At 49.6% G+C, this 19,926-nt stretch overlaps 1 protein-coding gene across 1 annotated transcript; it reads right to left on the bottom strand.

Annotated features, from left to right (window-relative positions):
• Nucleotides 1-10,725: 10,725 nt before the first annotated feature.
• On the bottom strand, nt 10,726-18,993 carry LOC120695344. Its single transcript, XM_039978619.1, has 2 exons — nt 18,702-18,993; nt 10,726-11,534 (listed from the first exon to the last, which is right to left on the bottom strand). The coding sequence occupies exons 1-2, from the start codon at nt 18,991-18,993 to the stop codon at nt 10,726-10,728; spliced, it is 1,101 nt and encodes a 366-aa protein (XP_039834553.1).
• Nucleotides 18,994-19,926: the final 933 nt, after the last annotated feature.

The raw sequence follows: 19,926 nt of genomic DNA on the forward strand, positions 1-19,926 counted from the left end.
CCCGGGACAAAAGGTCCAACCCTTTTTATCCCGGTTGGTGGTACCAACCGGGACAAAAGGGTGACCCTTTTATCCCGGTTGGTGGCTCCACCCGGGACAAAAGGCCCTTTTTGTCCCGGGTGGAGCCACCAACCGGGACAAAAGGCCCCTCCACGTGATAGTTCAAAAGGGAGTTATTCTTTATTGAGTCACATGTACTACTTAGGTGAGTTGGCAAGCAGACCATGCGCTAGGCAATAGGTCTTGGGTTCCAATCCCGCAGGGCGCAAATATTTTTTAGCACGAGGGACATTTTGTCCCGGTTCTACCACCCGGGACAAAAGCCTCCAGCGCTTTTGTCCCGGCGGCCGAATCCCGGTTCCAAAATCGGGACAAATGGCCATATGGAACCGGGACAAAAGGCTGTTTTTGTAGTAGTGGGTCCGGTCCCCCTGACGGGACGACGTAGATTTCCGCGACGGCGACGGCGACGGCCGGTGATTGTCTGCTCGCGCGGCTGCCCGGATGACATGCATGGCGCAATCGGCCGTCTCCTCCGGCGCCACCTGGCGGCGCCCGGCCCCGCCGCCGATCGCCGGCGTTTGATGGGTACCAATGGGATGCCTTCTTGTCTACTCCGTGATTCTTTGTTTCTCTGACCTCTGGATTTGGGTTTTGTGGCGTAGACAGATGCCTTGCATTATTGCTGTTTTTTTATGTCGTTTTGGTGAAGCCCACGGAATCTGAATTCGGCGTGTCAGCATCCCGGCTACTGCTAGAGATTCATTCTTGCGGACCTGGGTTCTCGTTCGCACGAAGCATCTCCATATCAATTCTTGAGCAAAATGATTTGAGACCATGGCCATGCTTTTCTCATGAGACCATGCCGATTGCCAAAGTAGCTGGAAGCCGAGAGCAGATCAATCAGAGGGGAATTGAAACAAAGCAATAGCAATCAGAGGGAACAAAGCAGCAACCGAGTTCAGCCGCGGACCAACTCTTCCAGGACGCAAGGGTCGTCGCTTCAAACCAACAAAGCAATCAGAGGGAACAAGCAACAGTGACAGCATGCTGCCGCCATAACACCCGGATCACTGCAGGTTTAATTTACCGGCATCCTGAAGCTGCTGCTTCCGCCATGACGCGACAAATAAATAGGATGGCAAAGTGGACCGAGACGGCCACGCGCCACTAGCTCACTACCCCGGCGTCGCAGTCGGTCATGTGGCGCTGAGCCTACGGGGCCTGAAGGACAGCGAGCAGCCGAAACACCTGTCCACGGCCCATTGACGCTGCCGCTTGGCGATTCACAGGTACAACAATGGCGAAACGGTCGCCATCTGAACTTCGCCACATGAGGCCATGCAACGCCGAAGCGGTTGATTGGCGATCGGGGAATAGATGGTTAGGTTGATTGATACTTCAAATGAAATTATACGTCATTTTAGCTTTTCTAGATATATAATTTTTTTCTTATAGATCTAGACAGAGCGTATATTGCAAATTCTACTATCTAAAAAAAAAGTCAAAGCAACCAAATGTATTGTAGTTATAAATAAATGACACTTTGGAGCACGAGCAATCAAATGTTTTATCTTTAGTTGCAAGGTAGTTTTTATTTATTAGTTTTGTTATTTGATAGTACAGACAGATTTATCTTGAAAGGTAGTTCCAATAAATATTACTACTTTCCTTACGTTTGGAGAGACACATTACAACAAGAATTATTAATTAATCGAAGTTATGTATTGAAGGGCTGAGGCCATGTTGATGCCTGAAAGTTGCTTATCGTTTTTCACTGAAGATGGACGGCTGACGGGTCCCGCTACTGACTGACCGCCCATCAGCCGCCGTCAGGGTCACCCTGCCAGCGCCCGGGTCAAGCAAGCTTACCAATACCAGCGGCACCCCCTGCAGCACTTTGTCCCCGGTGTCCCCCTCTAGTTGGCAAGCTGGATAGCAATCAGAGTTATCCATGGTCCATGTACAGCGACGTGTTTGAGAGCGCTCGCGTAGCAGCCTAGCAGGGCTGAAGATAGATGGCGATATGGCCTGTTAGCCTCGCTGCAGAGCACCCTGAGCTGTTAGCATCGCCGGGCGCGTCTCGAAACGCCATTGCGGGCACTCCGTCGCTGTACGCAGACCAGTGCTTGTTGCTCGCCATGCTCGCCTGTGGCTGTCGCGTGTACGTGGATAAAGCACAAAAAGGTGCAGCTCTTTCCTAACGACTTAAATTCGCTTGCGTGTTTTCCAGATCCCAGGGGTTGGATTGAATGTTGTGGATGGGGAGTGTTGGGGATTGGACCTTCGGATAGGCTCCCACCCTCGGAAATGCTCACTAACTCGTTTGCAGGGCTCCAACGAAGGAAGGCGAGCATGCCCGAAGGACGACGATCGCTCCCGAGATCGCCCAGGCCAGGGAGCTCACCTTCGGGTCCCGAAGGTGACGAATGGTCACTCAGAAACACAAGCTTAAAGATCAAGACCCGCGATGAACGAAGGATATCACCTTCGGGTGGCCGAAGGTGACAGATGGTCACTAAGAAACACAAGCTTAAAGACCAAGACCCGCGATGAATGAAGGATATCACCTTCGGGTGGCCGAAGATGACAAATGGTCACTCAGAAGCACAAGTTTAATGACCAGGACCTTCGGGACCAAGGGGATCGCCTTCGGAAACGAAGGTAACGGCTGATCACTCGAAGACAGAACCTTCAGGGCCATGACCCCCGAAGTACCCCGAAGGAAACAAAGACCTTCGTCGGGTGTAAGCGTGCGTGTAAAACGTGAATATGTGAGAAAGTCTGGTTTGTACACCTGAATACGTGAGAAGGTCGGATTTGTACACCTCTAACCTTGTAATTTTACCCCGAAACCGGCTGTAAGTGAGCTGTAAATGAGTTGGAAGGGGGCAATTTAGGAAAACCTAGTCGAGGGCTAGGGGTATAAATAGCCCCCTCTCTCCACAGTGTAAAGGGTTGAATTTTCTGGTTATTACTGGAGAATTAAGTGCCTACTTTCATTGCCATTTTCATACTGTTCATGCTCCCTGTTTGGGCATCTAAGAAGCTAAGATCCCAACAGCGGCGCCCACTGTTCCAGCTCGAAAAACAACCTTCGATGGCCCCAGCGAAGAAGAAAGCCCCCGCCGGCACCACAAGCAACACCACTGAGCAGCACGAAGAAGCCAACACACGAATTGAAGACATCACCAACTAAGCTGTTCTTCATGGAGATCCGGTTGATGACACCGAAAACACCGAAGCTCATCAAACCCAATCCGCGGAGCTCACAGAAACAGCACTCAAGCTCAAGACCCTTGAAATGAAGAAAAGGAACATCGAACCTCAGCTCGCCACCAAAAAAAGGGCACTGGACCAGGCAAACAAGCTAGCCGAGGCCAGGCGCAAACTAGCAGAAATGGAGGCAGAAGTTGAGAATTTGCAGAGGGCATACCAAGAAATGCCCGAAGGTTCTGTCCAACAAGAAAACCGCGCCATCCACCAGACAATCTTCGCTCACAATGAAGACCGAATGCCACCACCAGTCAACCTCCCATTTGACTCGACTTCGCCACTCTCAGTCGCTCTGCAGCGAACTTCATGGCCGCTCGGCTACAAGCCCACACAGCTCCCCAAGTACAATGCAACAACTGATCCATCCCAGTTCCTCATGGCCTACGAAGCAACCATCGCTTCAGCCGGAGGTGACGACTCAACCATGGCCAAGTCCTTCGTCATGGCTTGCGAAGGTTCTGTGGCCAACTGGTACTCATACCTTCCCCAACAATCAATCAATAACTGGTACCAGCTGAAAGGAAGGCTCCTCCAGGACTTCCAGGGATTCAGAAGGCTAAATACCAAAACTGTGAAAGATTTCAAGTGCCCACAGCACGACCATGAACCTCTCTATGACTATTTCCGGAGGTTCGTTCAGAAGAAGGCCTAAATCCCAAACTTCCCAGAGAAAGATGCGATCGAGAAATGCATCGAAGGTCTCCTGCCTGGCCAGCTTGCTTCTCATCTCACAAGAGAGCCCCCGAGGACCCTGGAGGAGCTCTATACAGAAGCAGAGAAGTACGCGAAGTCAGACGCCGACCACTGCAGAAGGGTAGAGCAAAGAAGAATCATGCGTCAAGCAGAAAAATACAATCAGCAAACATGGCAGCAAGAGAAACAGCCTGCTCAACAACTCATTTTACCTGTGGAACCCTCACAAGATGAGGATGAACAGTTAACCTTTGATCCCTTCATGATACCACCAGAGTCGGAACCTCAACACTCAAATGACAAGCAACCTTCGTTCGGAGCACGGGGCAGAGGTCGTGGCAGAGGAAGGGGCCGAGGTCGTGGACCTTCGCGTGAGCCCAAAAAATTCTTCTGTCACTTCCACGGGTCTGACTCCGACCATAGAACATACCAGTGCCCGGAGAAGAAGAAGACCCCTGAGAGAATGGAGTCTGAGAAAAAAGCCAAGCTTGTTGGGCATACTACATGGCCTCAGACTCCACAAACTCCTCAACAAATACAGTACACACAACTTTTGTTCGTTCCACCCCCCACCATTTACCCAAGCATACCGCCCACCCATGTTCAACTACAACTACAACCACAACTGGCAGCCACAGCCGAACCCTCAAACACAACCCAATCAACCCACCACCCAAGCTCAACCAACACAAGAGTAGCTACCACCACCCCCAGTCCACCCACCAAAACAAGAAAACCAAACCACAAATAGCCAACCCGCGGCTCTACCAACCTTCGGGATGATAATGCCCATCTCAGGAGGTTCCACCCTGGACTTCGAGAACAAGAGACAGCGCAGAGACTACTTCAGGCGAGTACATTGCATCGTCTCTGAAGGTCCAACCAAGAGAACCCAGTGGTCACAATCTCCGATCACCTTCTCCGAAGAAGATGTCAACCTCATCAGCTACCCACACACAGATGCTCTTGTCATCGAGGCAAACATTCAGGGCTGGAGGATTGGCAAGATACTAGTTGACACTGGCAGTTCTGCAGACATCATCTTTTCCAACACCTTTGACAAGATGGGCATCGACCGAAGCCTGCTTCAGCCTTCGGATATCCCTTTAATGGGATTCGGAGGAAAGAGAGTGAACGCAATCGGCAAACTGTCACTCCTTGTGTCCTTCGGAGACATGGCAACGCAAGAACAGAGCACATCACCTTCGATGTGGTAGAGATGCCCTACCCATACCGCGCAATCCTAGGAAAGGGGACAATCAATAAGTTCGAAGCTATCGTTCATCAACTGTTCTTGTGCATGAAAATTCCAGCTCCCGCGGTGGTCATCACCGTCCGCGGGGACCAGCAGCTCGCACGGGACATAGAGCGGGGATACACCCCAAGACAGAAAAATGTCCACAACCTTCGGACTGAACCCAAGTCTGTTACCTTCAAAGAGCAGCAGAGAGACAACGAGAAAGCAACCTTCGAGGAAGACTGCGAAGTCAAGAAAGTCCCCCTTGACGTACATCTACCCGACAAAATGGTAACCATCAATGCAACCCTCGAGGCCGAGGAAGAAAAAGAGCTTCTTGAGTTCCTTCACAAGAATCAAGATGTTTTTGCATGGTCCGCCAGTGACCTACGGGGCGTCAGCAGAGATATCATTGAGCATCGCTTAGATATGAACCCAAACATCAAGCCAAAGAAGCAGAAGCTTCGCAAAATGGCAGATGAAAAAGTCGCAGCAGTCAAGGCCGAAGTCCAGAGACTGCTAGACGCAAATGTTATTCGAGAAGTCAAATACCCAACATGGCTAGCAAACACCGTGCCTGTCAAAAAGAAGAATGGCAAGTGGCGCATGTGCATCGATTTCACTGACCTCAATAATGCCTGCCCGAAGTATGACTTCCCACTGCCAAGAATCAACAGAGTCGTCGATGATGCGGCAAACAGTCAACTGATGTCTCTGCTGGATTGTTTCTCCGGATACCATCAGATCTGGATGAGGAAAGAAGACGAAGAAAAAACAAGCTTCATAACCCCCTTCGGCACCTACTGCTTCGTGAGGATGCCCGAAGGATTGAAAAATACAGGACAACCTTTTTCAAGAATGTGTTCGGTGGTCCTGGAGCACCAACTCAGAAGAAATGTCATGGCTTACGTTGATGATATTGTAGTAACCAGTTCAATAAAAAGTAACCATGTGGCAGACCTGGCTGAAACATTCGCAAGCCTAAGAAAAGTAGGGCTGTCCTTGAACCCCAACAAGTGCATCTTTGGAGTTCACAAAGAAAAGGTGCTAGGATGTCTCGTGTCCACCAAAGGCATCGAAGCAAATCCTGACAAAGTAAAAGCTCTCTGGAACATGGAGGAGCCCAAGTCCATCAGGGACGTACAGAAGCTCACAGGGCGGATAGCAGCCCTAAACAGATTTATCCCTCACTCTGCTGACCGAAGCCTACCATTCTTCAAGGTCCTTCGCAATGCAAACAAATTCGAGTGGGGCCTCGAGCAAAGCGAAGCCCTTCAGGCACTCAAAAACCATCTCCAGAACATGGTCAAAATGACCTCACCTGACCCGAAGGATGTGTTGCTCCTATACATCGTGGCATCCTACTCTGCTGTCAGTGCAGCGCTCGTGCTCGAGAGAGAAATCGAGGGAAAGAAGAAGCAGCTACCTGTTTACTTCGTATCCGAAGCTCTTGCATGCTCGAAGCTCCTGTACTCAGAGCTAGAGAAAATTGCATATGCAGTAGTCATGTCTGCCTGGAAGTTTCGACACTATTTCGAAGCTCACAAGATAATCATAGTTACAGATCAACCTCTACATGACTTGTTCAACAACAGAGAGGCCTCAGTCAGAATTGCTAAATGGGCTTCGGAACTCTCTGAGTTCAATATAAACTTCGAGAGAAGAACAACCATCAAGTCACAAGTATTGGCAGACTTCATTGCCGATTGGACATCCCCAATCTTCAAGGAGGAACCTTCGGCTGAAACATGGATCATGCACTACGACGGGGCCTGGTGCAACGAAGGAGCGGGTATTGCTGCAATCATAGAATCTCCTTCGGGAGCAAAAATAAGATACGCAGCACGTCTAAGCTTCAGCAACCTCGAATCATCAACCAACAACACCACCGAGCATGAAGCCTTGCTCCTGGGAGTTCGCAAAATGAAAGCTCTTGGCCATCAAAACTTCATAGTCAGAATAGATTCGAAGGTTGTTAGAGACCACATTGAAAAAGACTCAGAAGCAAGAAAACCAGAGCTCATCGAGTACCTCGATGCCGTCAGAATGATGGAGAAATATTTCAAGGGCTTCGATATCGTTCATATCCCAAGGCACATGAACGACGAAACTGACAAGCTGGCAAAAGCAACATCAAGAAAGGAGCAATTACCTTCGGATGTATTCTACGAAGAAAACACAGAACCTTCGGTCAAGCCGAAGAAAGAAAAACAGGTTTCAGTCATAGCAGCTGAAGACTGGAGAACACCCATAATGGAATACCTTCGGGGAAACAATGAACTGGCAAATGAGAGAGAGGAGAAAAAATGTTCCAAAGAGCAAGGGGCTACATAATCTCCGAAGGTGAGCTATTCAAGTCAGCGTCACCAGCCCATGGCTCAAGTGCATCTCCACAGCCGAAGGCATCGAGCTCCTAAAGGAAATACATTTCGGGTTCTGTGGATCCCACATTGGCTTCAGACAACTCGTCTCCAAAGCCTTCAGGCAAGGATTTTTCCAGCCCACGGCGCTAAAGGACGCCCAGCACATAGTCAAGACATGCCAAGCATGCCAAATGATGGGCCCGAAGTCCTCAAAACCTTCGGAGCCAACCCAGCTAATACCTCCGACCTGGCCCCTGCAAAGATGGGGAATTGATCTCGTTGGACCTTTACCCACCGCTCAAGGCAATTACAAGTACGCAGCAGTTGCTATCGAGTAATTCACAAAGTGGATCGAAGCCAAGTCCCTAATCAACATCACATCAGAAATATTTAGAAAATTCTTCTGGCAGAACATCATCTGCAGGTTTGTGGTCCCACGGGAAATCACTGTCGATAACGACAAACAGTTTGATTCACAACTCTTCAGAGAGTTCTGTCACAGTGTGGGCACAAAGGCAATCTTTGCTTCGGTTTACCACCCACAATCAAATGGGGCCGTCGAAAGAGCAAACGGCATCATCTTCGGCAGCATCAAAAAATACATGTTTGATCAGAAAAATGGCAAATGGGTGGATGAACTACTGAAGGTTATCTGGTCCCACAACACTTCAGAATCAAGAACAACGAAGTTCACACCATTCAGGCTACTCTACGGTGCCGAAGCAATGACACCAGAGGAGCTTAAAAACCGAAGCCTAAGGGTGACACACTAAGTTGAGGCCATACCATCGATCGACAAGGATTTTATGGAACTAGATATCCTTCAAGCTTCGGAGAACCTTGTGAAGTATCAACAAGAAACCACGAAGTGGAGAGACAAAAAGGTCGTGAAAAATAACATCACAGTCGGGGACTGGGTCCTAAAAAGAAAGCCAAACGCCGAAACCTCCGGCAAACTCCACTCAAAATGGGAAGGGCCATTCCTAGTAATCAAGAGCAACAGGCCAGGGTCATATCACCTGTCCGACGCCGAAGGCAATGAGCTAAAGCACCCTTGGAATGCGGACAGCCTTAAAAAGTACTACATATAAGTATGTAAAAAGGCCGCATCGCGACACTATAAGCGATTGCGGACCTTCGCAGATATTTTCAGTTCTTTTTACATTGTAAAAGGGCCATACTCTTTTCCTCACAGAGGGAAACTCCAGACTGGAGGTGAGGTTTTTGACGAGGTGGACCCATTGTAAACTATCTCAATACAATAAATTTCCCCCAAACAAAGTGTCACCTCCGCCTAAGCAGCCCAAATGGCAAGCTTCGGCCAGCATCTACATGCTGCATAAAACAGTAAGTTAGCAAAGTATGCAGAATCCGCAAACTTTGCATACTTATCAAACGAACGCCAAGGGGCTTCGACCTTTCAAAAGGTCCGAACCAAAAATCTTCGGCACAAAAGGCACAAAAAGTGAACGCCAAGGGGCTTCGACCATTCCAAAGGTCTGAACAAAAAACCTTCGGCACAAAAGGCACAATAAGTGCAAAACGAACGCCAAGGGGCTTCGACCTTTCAAAAGGTCCGAATCAAAAAACCTTCGGAACAAAAGGCACATTAAGTGCAAAACGAACGCCAAGGAGCTTCGACCTCTCAAAAGGTCCGAACCAAAAAACCTTCGGCACAAAAGGCACAATAAGTGCAAAACGAACGCCAAGGGGCATCGACCTTTCAAAAGGTCCGAACCAAAAACCTTCGGCACAAAAGGCACAAAAAGTGCAAAACGAACGCCAAGGGGCTTCGACCTTTCAAAAGGTCCAAACTAAAAAAACCTTTGGCACAAAATAAACAAAAGTGCAAAACGAACGCCAAGAGGCCTCGACCTTTCAAAAGGTCCAAACTAAAAATAACCTCAGAAGAATCGAAAGATGGATGCCAGAAAGGGGGGAGACGTTTTTCCATCTGAACCCTCGGCACCAATCATTCGATCTACCCGAAACAAAATGAACAAAACCCCTCGAAGACAACAGCACGCAAGAAGGGGGGAGATGTTTTTCAAAGAAACAGCACCCCAAAATACAAAATTTCCGCGCGTGCCTCGATTAGTAAACAAATTATCTATCGAGGTTCCACAAAGAAAGAAACCCCCTTTTTATTTCTTAGACTGCCTTCAGGTGATGACTCGTTAGGAAGGGGGGAGATGTTTTTCAAAGAAACACAACCCTAACGAGCGTCACCTCGGACGATAACAACTTCTCGAAGGACACATCCGGCAACCAACAAAAGCTGACCAATTTTTACCGAAGGGAAGTTGCCCCTGCAAAAAGCAACCTTCGAAAAGATCCCGTGGGACAACACGCTGGCAAGGGGGAGACATTTTTCTCCAAAAACAAAATCCCCGCGTGTCGCCCAGTCCTACATTACCTAACAAACCTCCGGGAGGAATGTACCAGAAAGGGTGAAGACATTTTTCTTAAGACCACTCGCACATCCCACAACAAGGCACCTCGAAGGATGCACAAAATAGAGCACCACGAATGATGCACACAACAAGGCAACTCGGAGGATGCACAAAACATAGCAACTCGGAGGATGCGCATAACAAAGCACCTCGACGAATGCACACATCAAAACAACCTGAAGTATACACACACGTACAGCACCTCGAAGGATGCATTCAAAAAGTCATCTCGAAGGATGCCCGCACAAAGGCATCACAAAGGATGCACACAAAGAGGAAGCCCGAAGGATGCGCAATAAGAAGCCCCGTGAAAGGCAATCGCGAAGGTCACATTCGGACGAAAGAGAAAAAGAAGTTACAATGAATCACGACCGGACCAGCATAAGTATTCTGCAACGCTACATCCGGGACGAGCAAGGCTGAAAGCCTCCCAGCTTATCGATACCTTAGCGTAGTTCACGTCCTGCAGCAAGGGAATATTTACAAACAAATTCTAAAGCCCCCAAAACAAATCCCTACAAGCCAATCTTTACACCTGAGCCCTCGGCGATCCGTCCGCGTCGCATCCCGAAGGAGACCTGCTGGCCTCGGGCATACCACCGACCCCAGAAGGTTGATCAAGATTTAATTCCTGCACAAATAACAAAGTTTTACCACAAGAAAGCAAAAAACGAAAAAACGCAGAGCCAACCGAAAGAAAAGCTTACCCCTGTCGCAGCAGCCGCGAGGGTCCGAAGAGCGACCTTGCCCGAAGGTTCCCAGAAACGCTCGAAGTATGCAATCTTGACATCCTGTATCTTGTAGGGGACAAACCCTCGTAGGGGGCATACTGAAAGCCCCCTTCGAGCTTAGAGAGGTCGACGGCGCCGGTGCGGAGAAGGTTCCCTACAAGCCCCTCGAAGGAGACGGACGCCGCATTATCGTTCGCAACGCTCATCACCTCCCCGAGCCCCTCAAACTCCGATAGCAACCAATTCAGAAGCTGAAGGATAACCTGAGAACCCTCGGCTGGCTCAGGCAAGGGCAGAGGCTCTGCTCCGAGAGCAGCAATAGCCTTCTTGTACTCTTGGTACACTACCTCGGTTCGCGAAGCGACCTCAGCGAAGACTTGCTCGAGCTCACCCACTTTAGCGTGAACCTTCTCCATTTCGATGATCTTTCCCTTAAGGGCAGCCTTCTCGTTCACGTCCCTCTCCACAGTCTTCCGAAGGCTCTCTAGAACCTTTTCATTGTCCGAGGCAGTTGCCTCTAGCTTCGAACACTTGGCCTTCATTTGCTTGTTTTCATCCTTCAGAGCGAGAACCTCCGCCTCAGCTCGCCGCAGTTTGTCCGCCAGACTCAATCTCTCAGTGGCGCTCTTGACCCGAAGGTCCGCATCCGCCTTGGCTTTCTGCATCAAAATACGGCTGGACTGGGCAAGCTTCTTGCTCAAGTCAGCAATGATGAAGGCAGCATCGGAGGTGGATGTTTCTGCCACGGCTGCATTAAACTCTGAATCAAACACAAAATCACCTTCGGAGACACCAAAAATTGAACAAAAGCTAAACACAGTCAGGCCCCGCCTTACCCTTTTCAGGAGGGAGAATACCGGTCGTGCCAGGCCCGTGCATCACGGCCAAAAGCTGTTGCATCGACGCAGACACAACTGCAAAGACAACAAAAAGGGGGCCCTCAGGTCTCAAACAAACCAAGCTCCCACGCAAAACAAAGTAACGAAGCTTACCGGGTTCATCGAAGTTCAACCCCTCCAGCATCTCCAGCTCTTTGTCCGCAGGTGGAGCCGAGGACACACCCGGGATATCCCCGCCCCTAAGAGAGAGCAGTGTCTCACCAACCAAACCTCCCCCTCCTCGATGCCAGCCGAAGGGGTAGGAATGGCGACCGCCGACACCGGCGCCGGAGCCTTCGGAGCACCGGCCACAGGCCCCGTGGGTCTCGGCTCAGCTGGCTTCGGAAGGTCCGAAGGCTTGGCGCCAGTCTTAACGAGACTCTGGATCCTCCGGCATTTTGTTATACCTTCGGGGGGACAATAAAGGTTAATCAGTGCCCTCGCCACCTCAACCCGACGGACGGAACCAAAAAGCATGGTCCCGTACTCATCACTAAGATTATAACGGGATCTAAAAAGCCTCCCTTCGGGAACTACAATCTCCCCGCCCACCGTCCCCATGAGCTCTTCCATAAAGGAGGGCGTACCACTATCTCCCGAAGAAACCTCCTCGTCTCGCGCCTTCCACTTAGCGCTCTCGGCCCTCGCAACTGAAGCTTTCGAGCTCGAAGGTTTCCTCCCCCTTCCGCGACCCCGACCACCACCCCCCGCCACCTTCGCCAGAAGTCCCCACCTTCTCTTTTTTAGCCTTGCCCTTGGACTTATTCGACGCCACCTCGGAGCCAACATTGCCCGGAGGCATCATCCTCAGAACCGCACCCGCAGGTACCTGCCGAAGGCCGTACTCCATGCCCATCTCTGCCAAACATCTGTTCAAATGAAGGTTTCTCTTGCAATTCTCGACCAAGGAATGATATTCCTTCCTGCTCCAAGGCCCCAAGATTTCCGAGGCCTCCCGCTCCAACTCGGCAACAATCACCTCATCGCTCGAACCCTCGGGCCTCCGAAGCCCAAAAACTGGAGAGGTCAAGTCATACTCCATCCCAGCAAAATGCTTTCGCTCAAACCCTCGAGAAGCCCAACCAGCGGACAAAGGCCAAATCCTCGCGGCCAAAAACGCTTCCACCACATCTCTACCGCCGCAAACCTGGCAAGCTGTCATGAAGGCTTCCACACATGGCTTAAAGCCCGGTGCACGCTTGTTGTACGCAGGTTGATAAGTGTGATCGAATGCTTCGATATCCGAAGCTAACAGATACTTCTCCTCACTCGAACCCTCGGGATCCGGAAAACCGATTTTGGCATAAAACCAATACCCCAGCCAGTTCCCCTCCCATTTGTTTCTCTGGGCTGCGGCAAGCACAACCTTCGTCAAGCCTTTCTTCTTGTTGGACTTGTGAGGGACGAAGGTGCAACACCCATTCTGCACCTCACTCTCTTCTTCATCATCATCCACAAAAACCTTCCGTGGCTGACAGTGCAACTGAAATAGCCTACAAAAGGCATCAACGGACACCCCACCCCCAAACGTCCTCGCAACCCACAAAAATTTTGACAACATTGTTATCCCGTTCGGGGTGAAATGGTGAAGCTTCACGTTGAATGGCTCCAGTAGCTTCGGAACTACAGGATCCATCGGTAAAAAAATCCTTAAAAACAACCACCTCTCCAGTCTGAGGCATCGGGAAAACCTCCGGTCCAGGAGGGCGACACACACCCTCGGGAAAATATCCTTTCGAAACATAGAAATTGATCGTACTCTGAGAGACGACAGATGGCTCGAAGAGCAAGGTCTTACGCTTCTCAGGACCCATTAGGTCGGAAACACACGTTGAAACCCCCGCCAGACTTCCAATGGCCTGTTCTTGTTGGACTGTCGGACGCGAAGCCTCGGATCCTTCGGGGTGTTCAACGGAATCAGAGTCTGCGCGAAGAACCGCCCTCTTAATAAATGCCATATCTACATAAAAACGAAGAAAGGCAAATTAGAAAAAAGGGTTCAAATGAACCTTCGATCAACCTCGCTGTTTGCTAGTGCGAGCCATGAACCGCTATTCTACTTACACCGAGAAAAAAGAGCAGCTTGATCACGCACGAAGCGGAATCTTCGGAAGAAGCGCTTTATAGCAAAAAGCGTCGAAGGTAAGCAAAGCTCAAGAGGGCATAGGTTTACCCCCCCCCTCCGCTTATATAGGCGGGGGAAAGCAACAGTACCAACGGTAAAATCGAGGAGTCGGCCGCCCAAGCGACACAATCGGAGTCTGACACGTGCACAACCAAAACCGACCGTTGCAGCCGACGGTTCAGGAGACGTTTTCCCTCGGGAGCTTCCCGAAGGTTACAGGCAATCTTCTTCTTTAACGCGGGTTCGGACCGTCGGCTTCAGACCTCGCCTTCGAGGGGCTACTGTTGGGGATTGGACCTTCGGATAGGCTCCCACCCTCGAAAATGCTCCCTAACTCATTTGCAGGGCTCCAACGAAGGAAGGCGAGCATACCCGAAGGGTGACGGTCGCTCCCGAGATCGCCCAGGCCAGGGAGCTCACCTTCGGGTCCCGAAGGTGACGAATGGTCACTCAGAAACACAAGCTTAAAGACCAAGACCCGCGATGAATGAAGGATATCAACTTCGGGTGGCCGAAGGTGACAGATGGTCACTCACAAACACAAGCTTAAAGACCAAGACCCACGATAAATGAAGGATATCACCTTCGGGTGGCCGAATATGACAAATAGTCACTCAGAAGCACACACTTAAAGACCAAGACCTTCGGGACCAAGGGGATCGCCTTCGGGAACGAAGGTGATGGCTGATCGCTCGAAGACAGAACCTTCAGGGCCGTGACCCCCGAAGTACCCCGAAGGAAACGAAGACCTTCGTCGGGTGTAAGCGTGCGTGTAAAATGTGAATACGTGAGAAGGTCGGGTTTGTACACCTGAATACGTGATAAGGTCAGATTTGTACACCTCTAACCTTGTAATTTTACCCCGAAACCGGCTGTAAGTGAGTTGTAAATGAGTTGGAAGGGGGCAATTTAGGAAAACCTGGCCGAGGGCTAGGGGTATAAATAGCCCCATCTCTCCACAGTGTAAAGGGTTGAATTTTCTGGTTATTACTGGAGAATTAAGTGTTTACTTTCATTGCCATTTTCATACTCTTCATGTTCCCTGTTTGGGCATCTAAGAAACTAAGATCCCAACAGAGAGCGTTCTGCAGAAGATGGAGATGTCACAGGAAGCTGATAATCAATCGAGCACACAAAGTGAGCTCAGTTTTTCCACTTCTTATGAAAGAAAGCTACTATAGTACGCTCATGAAATGGAAATGCTATACCGTATGTTCAGATCTCATCTCACTGAAAGATAGTGAAAAGGCTAAACCACACAGAGAGCCCGTTCGCAAGAATTTGGTATTTTTTGACGAAAATTGTTTAATTGGCAGAAACGATATATGTTTTTTGAGAGAAAAAACGCTTAGATTCAAAAACTCACCATATATTTACAGGATTATTATTAAGTGGACCTGGAAATATACCCACGATAGCTGCCGGCCGCTGCGGAGCATTTCGAAACGAAAATCGATTTCGACCCGCTAATGGACCCTGAAACTGGCCCAGCTATAATTCCGGCCCGCGAGCGCAGGCTATCTTTTCCTCTTTTTTTTTTTGTTCTCCTCCACTGGAGCGCCCTGATTAGTGGGTCCGATCACAACGGGTTCCATTCCATGTTGCCACATCGCTCACAGAGCGAGTCCCAGTTTCACAGGGGTCAACGGGTCACACCAAGCGTCCGGCACCCGCACCCCCATCGCATTATCGCAACGGTCCCCACTCATGACTCACAGGAGCAAGTTCTCGGCTTGAGGTGGCGGAGTTCGGGCTCGTCGCGATGGCCGAGAACGCCGTACATCGCCGAGAGCCAGAGGCGCCGACCGCCGCCTCTCATATCCCTCTCCGAGGGCTTTGCTGTTGGGGGGAGGTGATCCGCCCACATCTATTTGTCGCTTTAAGCGACTTCACGTGATAGCATCGCAGAAGCATGGGTGGGCGGTCGCACGGCACGCGGGCCAACACGCGCGAGTGGCAGCTGAAGCCGGGGCCTGGCTCATTAATCTAATTGGATGTTAGACTTGCCATTTTCTTTAGAAGTGGCATTTGCTTGAGTTTTTAAATGTTGAACACTTTAAAAAATGTTCCAAATGTTTTAAAAACATTTCAAATTGGTCCAAAAAATTGCTAAACAAAAAGTTACAAAAAAATGTTGGGAATATTTCAAAGTGTTCTAAAAAATTGTTTGCTTGAGAAGTTCTCAATAATAAACAGTTTGGAATGTTTTGAAATGATTTGTTTGGAAAAAGCAATTCGGAATGTCTCAAGAAAGACCTCCAAGTTTTTTTTATCCTTTTCTAAATGTTGTTAAACACTTAAGAATGTTCTGAAAAAATTGTCTAAAAGAAAAAATTACCAATAAATGTTTTGGAAACAATTCATAATGTTCTGGGAAATTGAAAGAATTCCCTTTTATTTGAAATCATTTGTTCTGAAATATTTATATTTGTTTGGAAATATTTCAGAGTGTTCTGAAAACAATTTAGATTTGTTTTGGAAAACATCTTAGAGTGTGCTAAAAAAACTGTTTACACGAAAAGTTCCCAATAAATGTTGTTAAAAACTTTGGAAAGTTCTGAATGTTTGGAAATATTTCAGAGTGTTTTGAGAAAATTGTTTCCATGGTTCCCAATAAAATATTCTGAATCATTGAAACCCATTTGTCTGGAATCATTTTAGTCTGAAATATTGATGTTTGTTTGGAAACATTTCAAAGTGTTCTAAAATATTTTAGGTTTGTTTGGGAACATCTCAGAGTGTGCTGAAAAAATATTTACACGAAAAGTTCCCAATAAATATTGTTAAACACTTTGGGAAGTTCTGAATGTTTAAAAATTTTGTTTCGAACAAGCATTTCAGATTGTTCTGAGAAATTATTCACACGAAAATGTTACTAATAAATGAACTGATTAGCAAATTAAACATCATTATTATGATGAGATCTTTAAAATAAGATCACACATGAGTATATTTAAATATTTCTTTAGTTCAAACAATTTGATGGTAAAGCGGAAACAATTCTAACTCTAGGAAGAACAAATGTTACAAATTCAAGCAATCGTTCTGAAACAAAATGAAAATGTTCAGCAAAAACTATTCTCTAAAAGATATAGAAAACATTTTGAGAACAAAACAAAATGCTCACAAGAAGAAGTTGCTCTGAAACAAATATTTTACAACAAATAAAAATGTTTCAGAACAAATATCATCCAAATATAAGTTAAATTTGGTATAACTTTGAAGGTTATTCTAGGAAACTAACGGTTCGATACAAAAGTTGATTTGGATAATTTTTTTGTGAGCTATGAATTTTTTTCAACTCGAATGCTTACTATTATGCACAGAAATCTAAAAATACGACCATCTTGGAGAATGCAAGCACTAGCGTGCTGCGGATGATGATGAAATAAAATAAAAAAGAAGAAGAAAGCGGTAGAAACTTGGAACATGCTCGTGGGTAGGGCTGGAAAAAAAGCTCGCGGCTCGCGAGCCGGCTCGGGCTCGGAGCGGCTCGGCTCGGCTCGGAGAGGCTCGCGAGCCTGGAACAGCCGAGCCGAGCCTTTTTTTTCGGCTCGCTAAAATACCGAGCCGAGCCGAGCCAGCTCGCTCTGGCTCGCGAGCTGAGCCACCTATGGACTACTTGTCAATTGTTATGTAATTTAAAATGTTTTCTCTTGATTTTATCTTGTTGTGGCTATGGTACTATTAAAATCTTGATATGGTACTATTAAAATTTTTATGTGGTACTATTAAAATCTTGATGTGGTTGTACTCTTATATGTGATCTGTGAATATGTGAACTGTGATGCAAATATGCAATAACTAGCTGTGGCTCGCGAGCCGGCTCGCGAGCCGATAACGAGCCGAGCCGAGCCTCTTTCAAAGGCTCGTGAAATTACCGAGCCGAGCCAGGCTCGCCTCGCTGGATGACCGAGCCGTGGCGAGCCGAGCCGAGCTCGGCTCGGCTCGGCTCGTTTCCAGCCCTACTCGTGGGCCGTGCGGAAAAGGATTGGACTCTGAGCCATGCGGGGATCCTGGACCCACTCGTCATGCGGTATGATGCTTCTGCGATAGGTTGAATTCTAGCAATGCGCGCGACGTATAGAATTCCCCGTGATCCCGAGCATGCGGGCGGTATCCTCTTCGCGACGCGTGCCGGCGAGCGGTGTGGTCTCGCGCCTAGTCACTAGCCACGGACCGAGGCCGGGCGGTGTCACACCCTGAAATTTTTGGATTTCAAAATGTGATTAAAATTAAAAATAAAATAACAATTTTTCCATAATTTTAAAAATTTCTCAACATTTATTTTTCTCCACAGAGAATTTAGTAAAAATAAATAATGATGGGTTGTTTTTATAAGGGAAAATTGGCTGTGTAGCATCGAAAGATGTCGACTTCAGTAAAATACCATTAAAAACGTTCATCCCCGTAAAATACCATCGAAAGCTTAAAACATTACCCGAATCTAGCATTCTGTGACGGCAAGAGGAAACGCCGTGAACTCCGTCGCATTCTCTTCCGACTCCTGTCTGGTCTGGCACTCTGGCCCCACCCGATGGCCGTGTCCCTCTCCTCTGGCACACGCCATGCCACGCCCGGCTCGCCCCCAAGTTCAACGTCATGCGACGCCATGCGACGGCGGCGGACGGGCCTCGTCATCGCCGCCGCCCCATGCTCTGCGCCGCGCCGCCTGCTGCTTCGCCCGCCCCACCTGCTGCTCCGCGCCGTCGCCCTACGCCCTGACCCCGCTGGCCGCCGCGTCCCCTCGCGGCGCGCCGCCGCGTCCTCCGCACCGACGATGTGGAGGGGCGGCGGGGAGGGGAGGGCTCCCCCCCACGCCGCCACGTTAGCGTCCCCGAGCGGCACCGCGGCCCCGCAGCAGGGGAAGGGCGGCTAGGGAAGCGAGGGAGGAGAGGGGAAGGGCGGCCGCGGCGTCTCCCCGAGGTGCAAGAATGGCAGGTACTGCACGGGTGGAGCGAGTAGTCAACGGGTGGCGCGGGCTCGAGGATAACCACCTCCGACGCGATTGACGACTCGGCGCCGAGCTCCGGCGGCGGGCACGCGTCGCCGGGGACCCTAGAGTGGAGAGCGAGGGACAACCGTATGGTCCCCGCGGGCGAGTGGAGGAGGTCGGTGGACGAGAGCTCGAAGTCCCTGTCAAGGCGCGCGCCGCTGCCGGCCGCGATGGTGGCAAGCGGTACGAGCGCGAAGCCGAGGAGCTGGTCGTCGAGCATCCGCTTGGCGCAGCTGCACATCCAGAGCACTTGAGCACGTCGACGGTGACCCTCCTGGGCTGGACGCGCAGCGGCGGGAGGCGTTCGTGGAAGCACGGGCTAGCACTGCCCCCCGCCGCGACGCGCATGGAGAGCGACGGGCGTGGTGGGCGCAGAGGTGAGCGCGAACTTGGCGTACATGTCCTGGTCGGCATAGATGCAGATGTTGTGGGAGGAGAAGGGAGGAGCTAGAGGCGGCCGCGCTCACGACGAGGCTTTGGCGAAAGGAGGAAGAAGGCTTTTGGGCGTGGGAAGGAGGACGAAGGACGTCGTGACGATGAGTTAACAGAAAACGTGACGGAATGCTAATTTGAGGTAACATTCGCAGCTTTCAGTGGTATTTCACGGAGCCGAACGATTTTAATGGTATTTTACGGAAGTCGTCGTCTTTCAGTGCTGTGAGACCAATTTTCCCTTTTTATAAAATTTAGCGAAAATGTTTTGTTGTTGTGCATCCATGCTGTCTTGCATTTGTTTTATTGTTTGTGGTTCAATTTTGAATTCAAATCTTTGAGTTTGAATTTAAATTGAATATGTTTGTTTGGTTTTGAGAAAAGAAAAAGGAAAACGTTTTCAGCCCAGCAATCTTAGCCCGGCCCGGCTTTTCTTTTTTTTCCCTTCTCTCCCGCGTGTCCCGCGTAGCAGCCCAAGCTCGCCCCTCGCGCACGGCCCAGCTCCCTCCGGCAGCCCGTTCGCGCTCTCCTCCACCTGTCAGGGTCGCCTTCTACCTCCGGCCAACGCCCCGTCTCTGCGTCTGGGCCGCGCTGCGCCGTGCCGCTGCCCCGTGGCCCTCCCTCGCCGCTTGGCCCGCACGCCTAGGAAATCTGCATTCCCTCCCCGCACGCGCGTCGGTCTGGACCCACACCCCTGCACGTAGCCGAGCCAGTCTCGAGCTCGAGTCCGACCGAGGCTCGA

This window comes from Panicum virgatum, chromosome 2K, assembly GCF_016808335.1.
Source record: "Panicum virgatum strain AP13 chromosome 2K, P.virgatum_v5, whole genome shotgun sequence".
In the NCBI taxonomy this organism is placed as follows: domain Eukaryota; kingdom Viridiplantae; phylum Streptophyta; class Magnoliopsida; order Poales; family Poaceae; genus Panicum; species Panicum virgatum.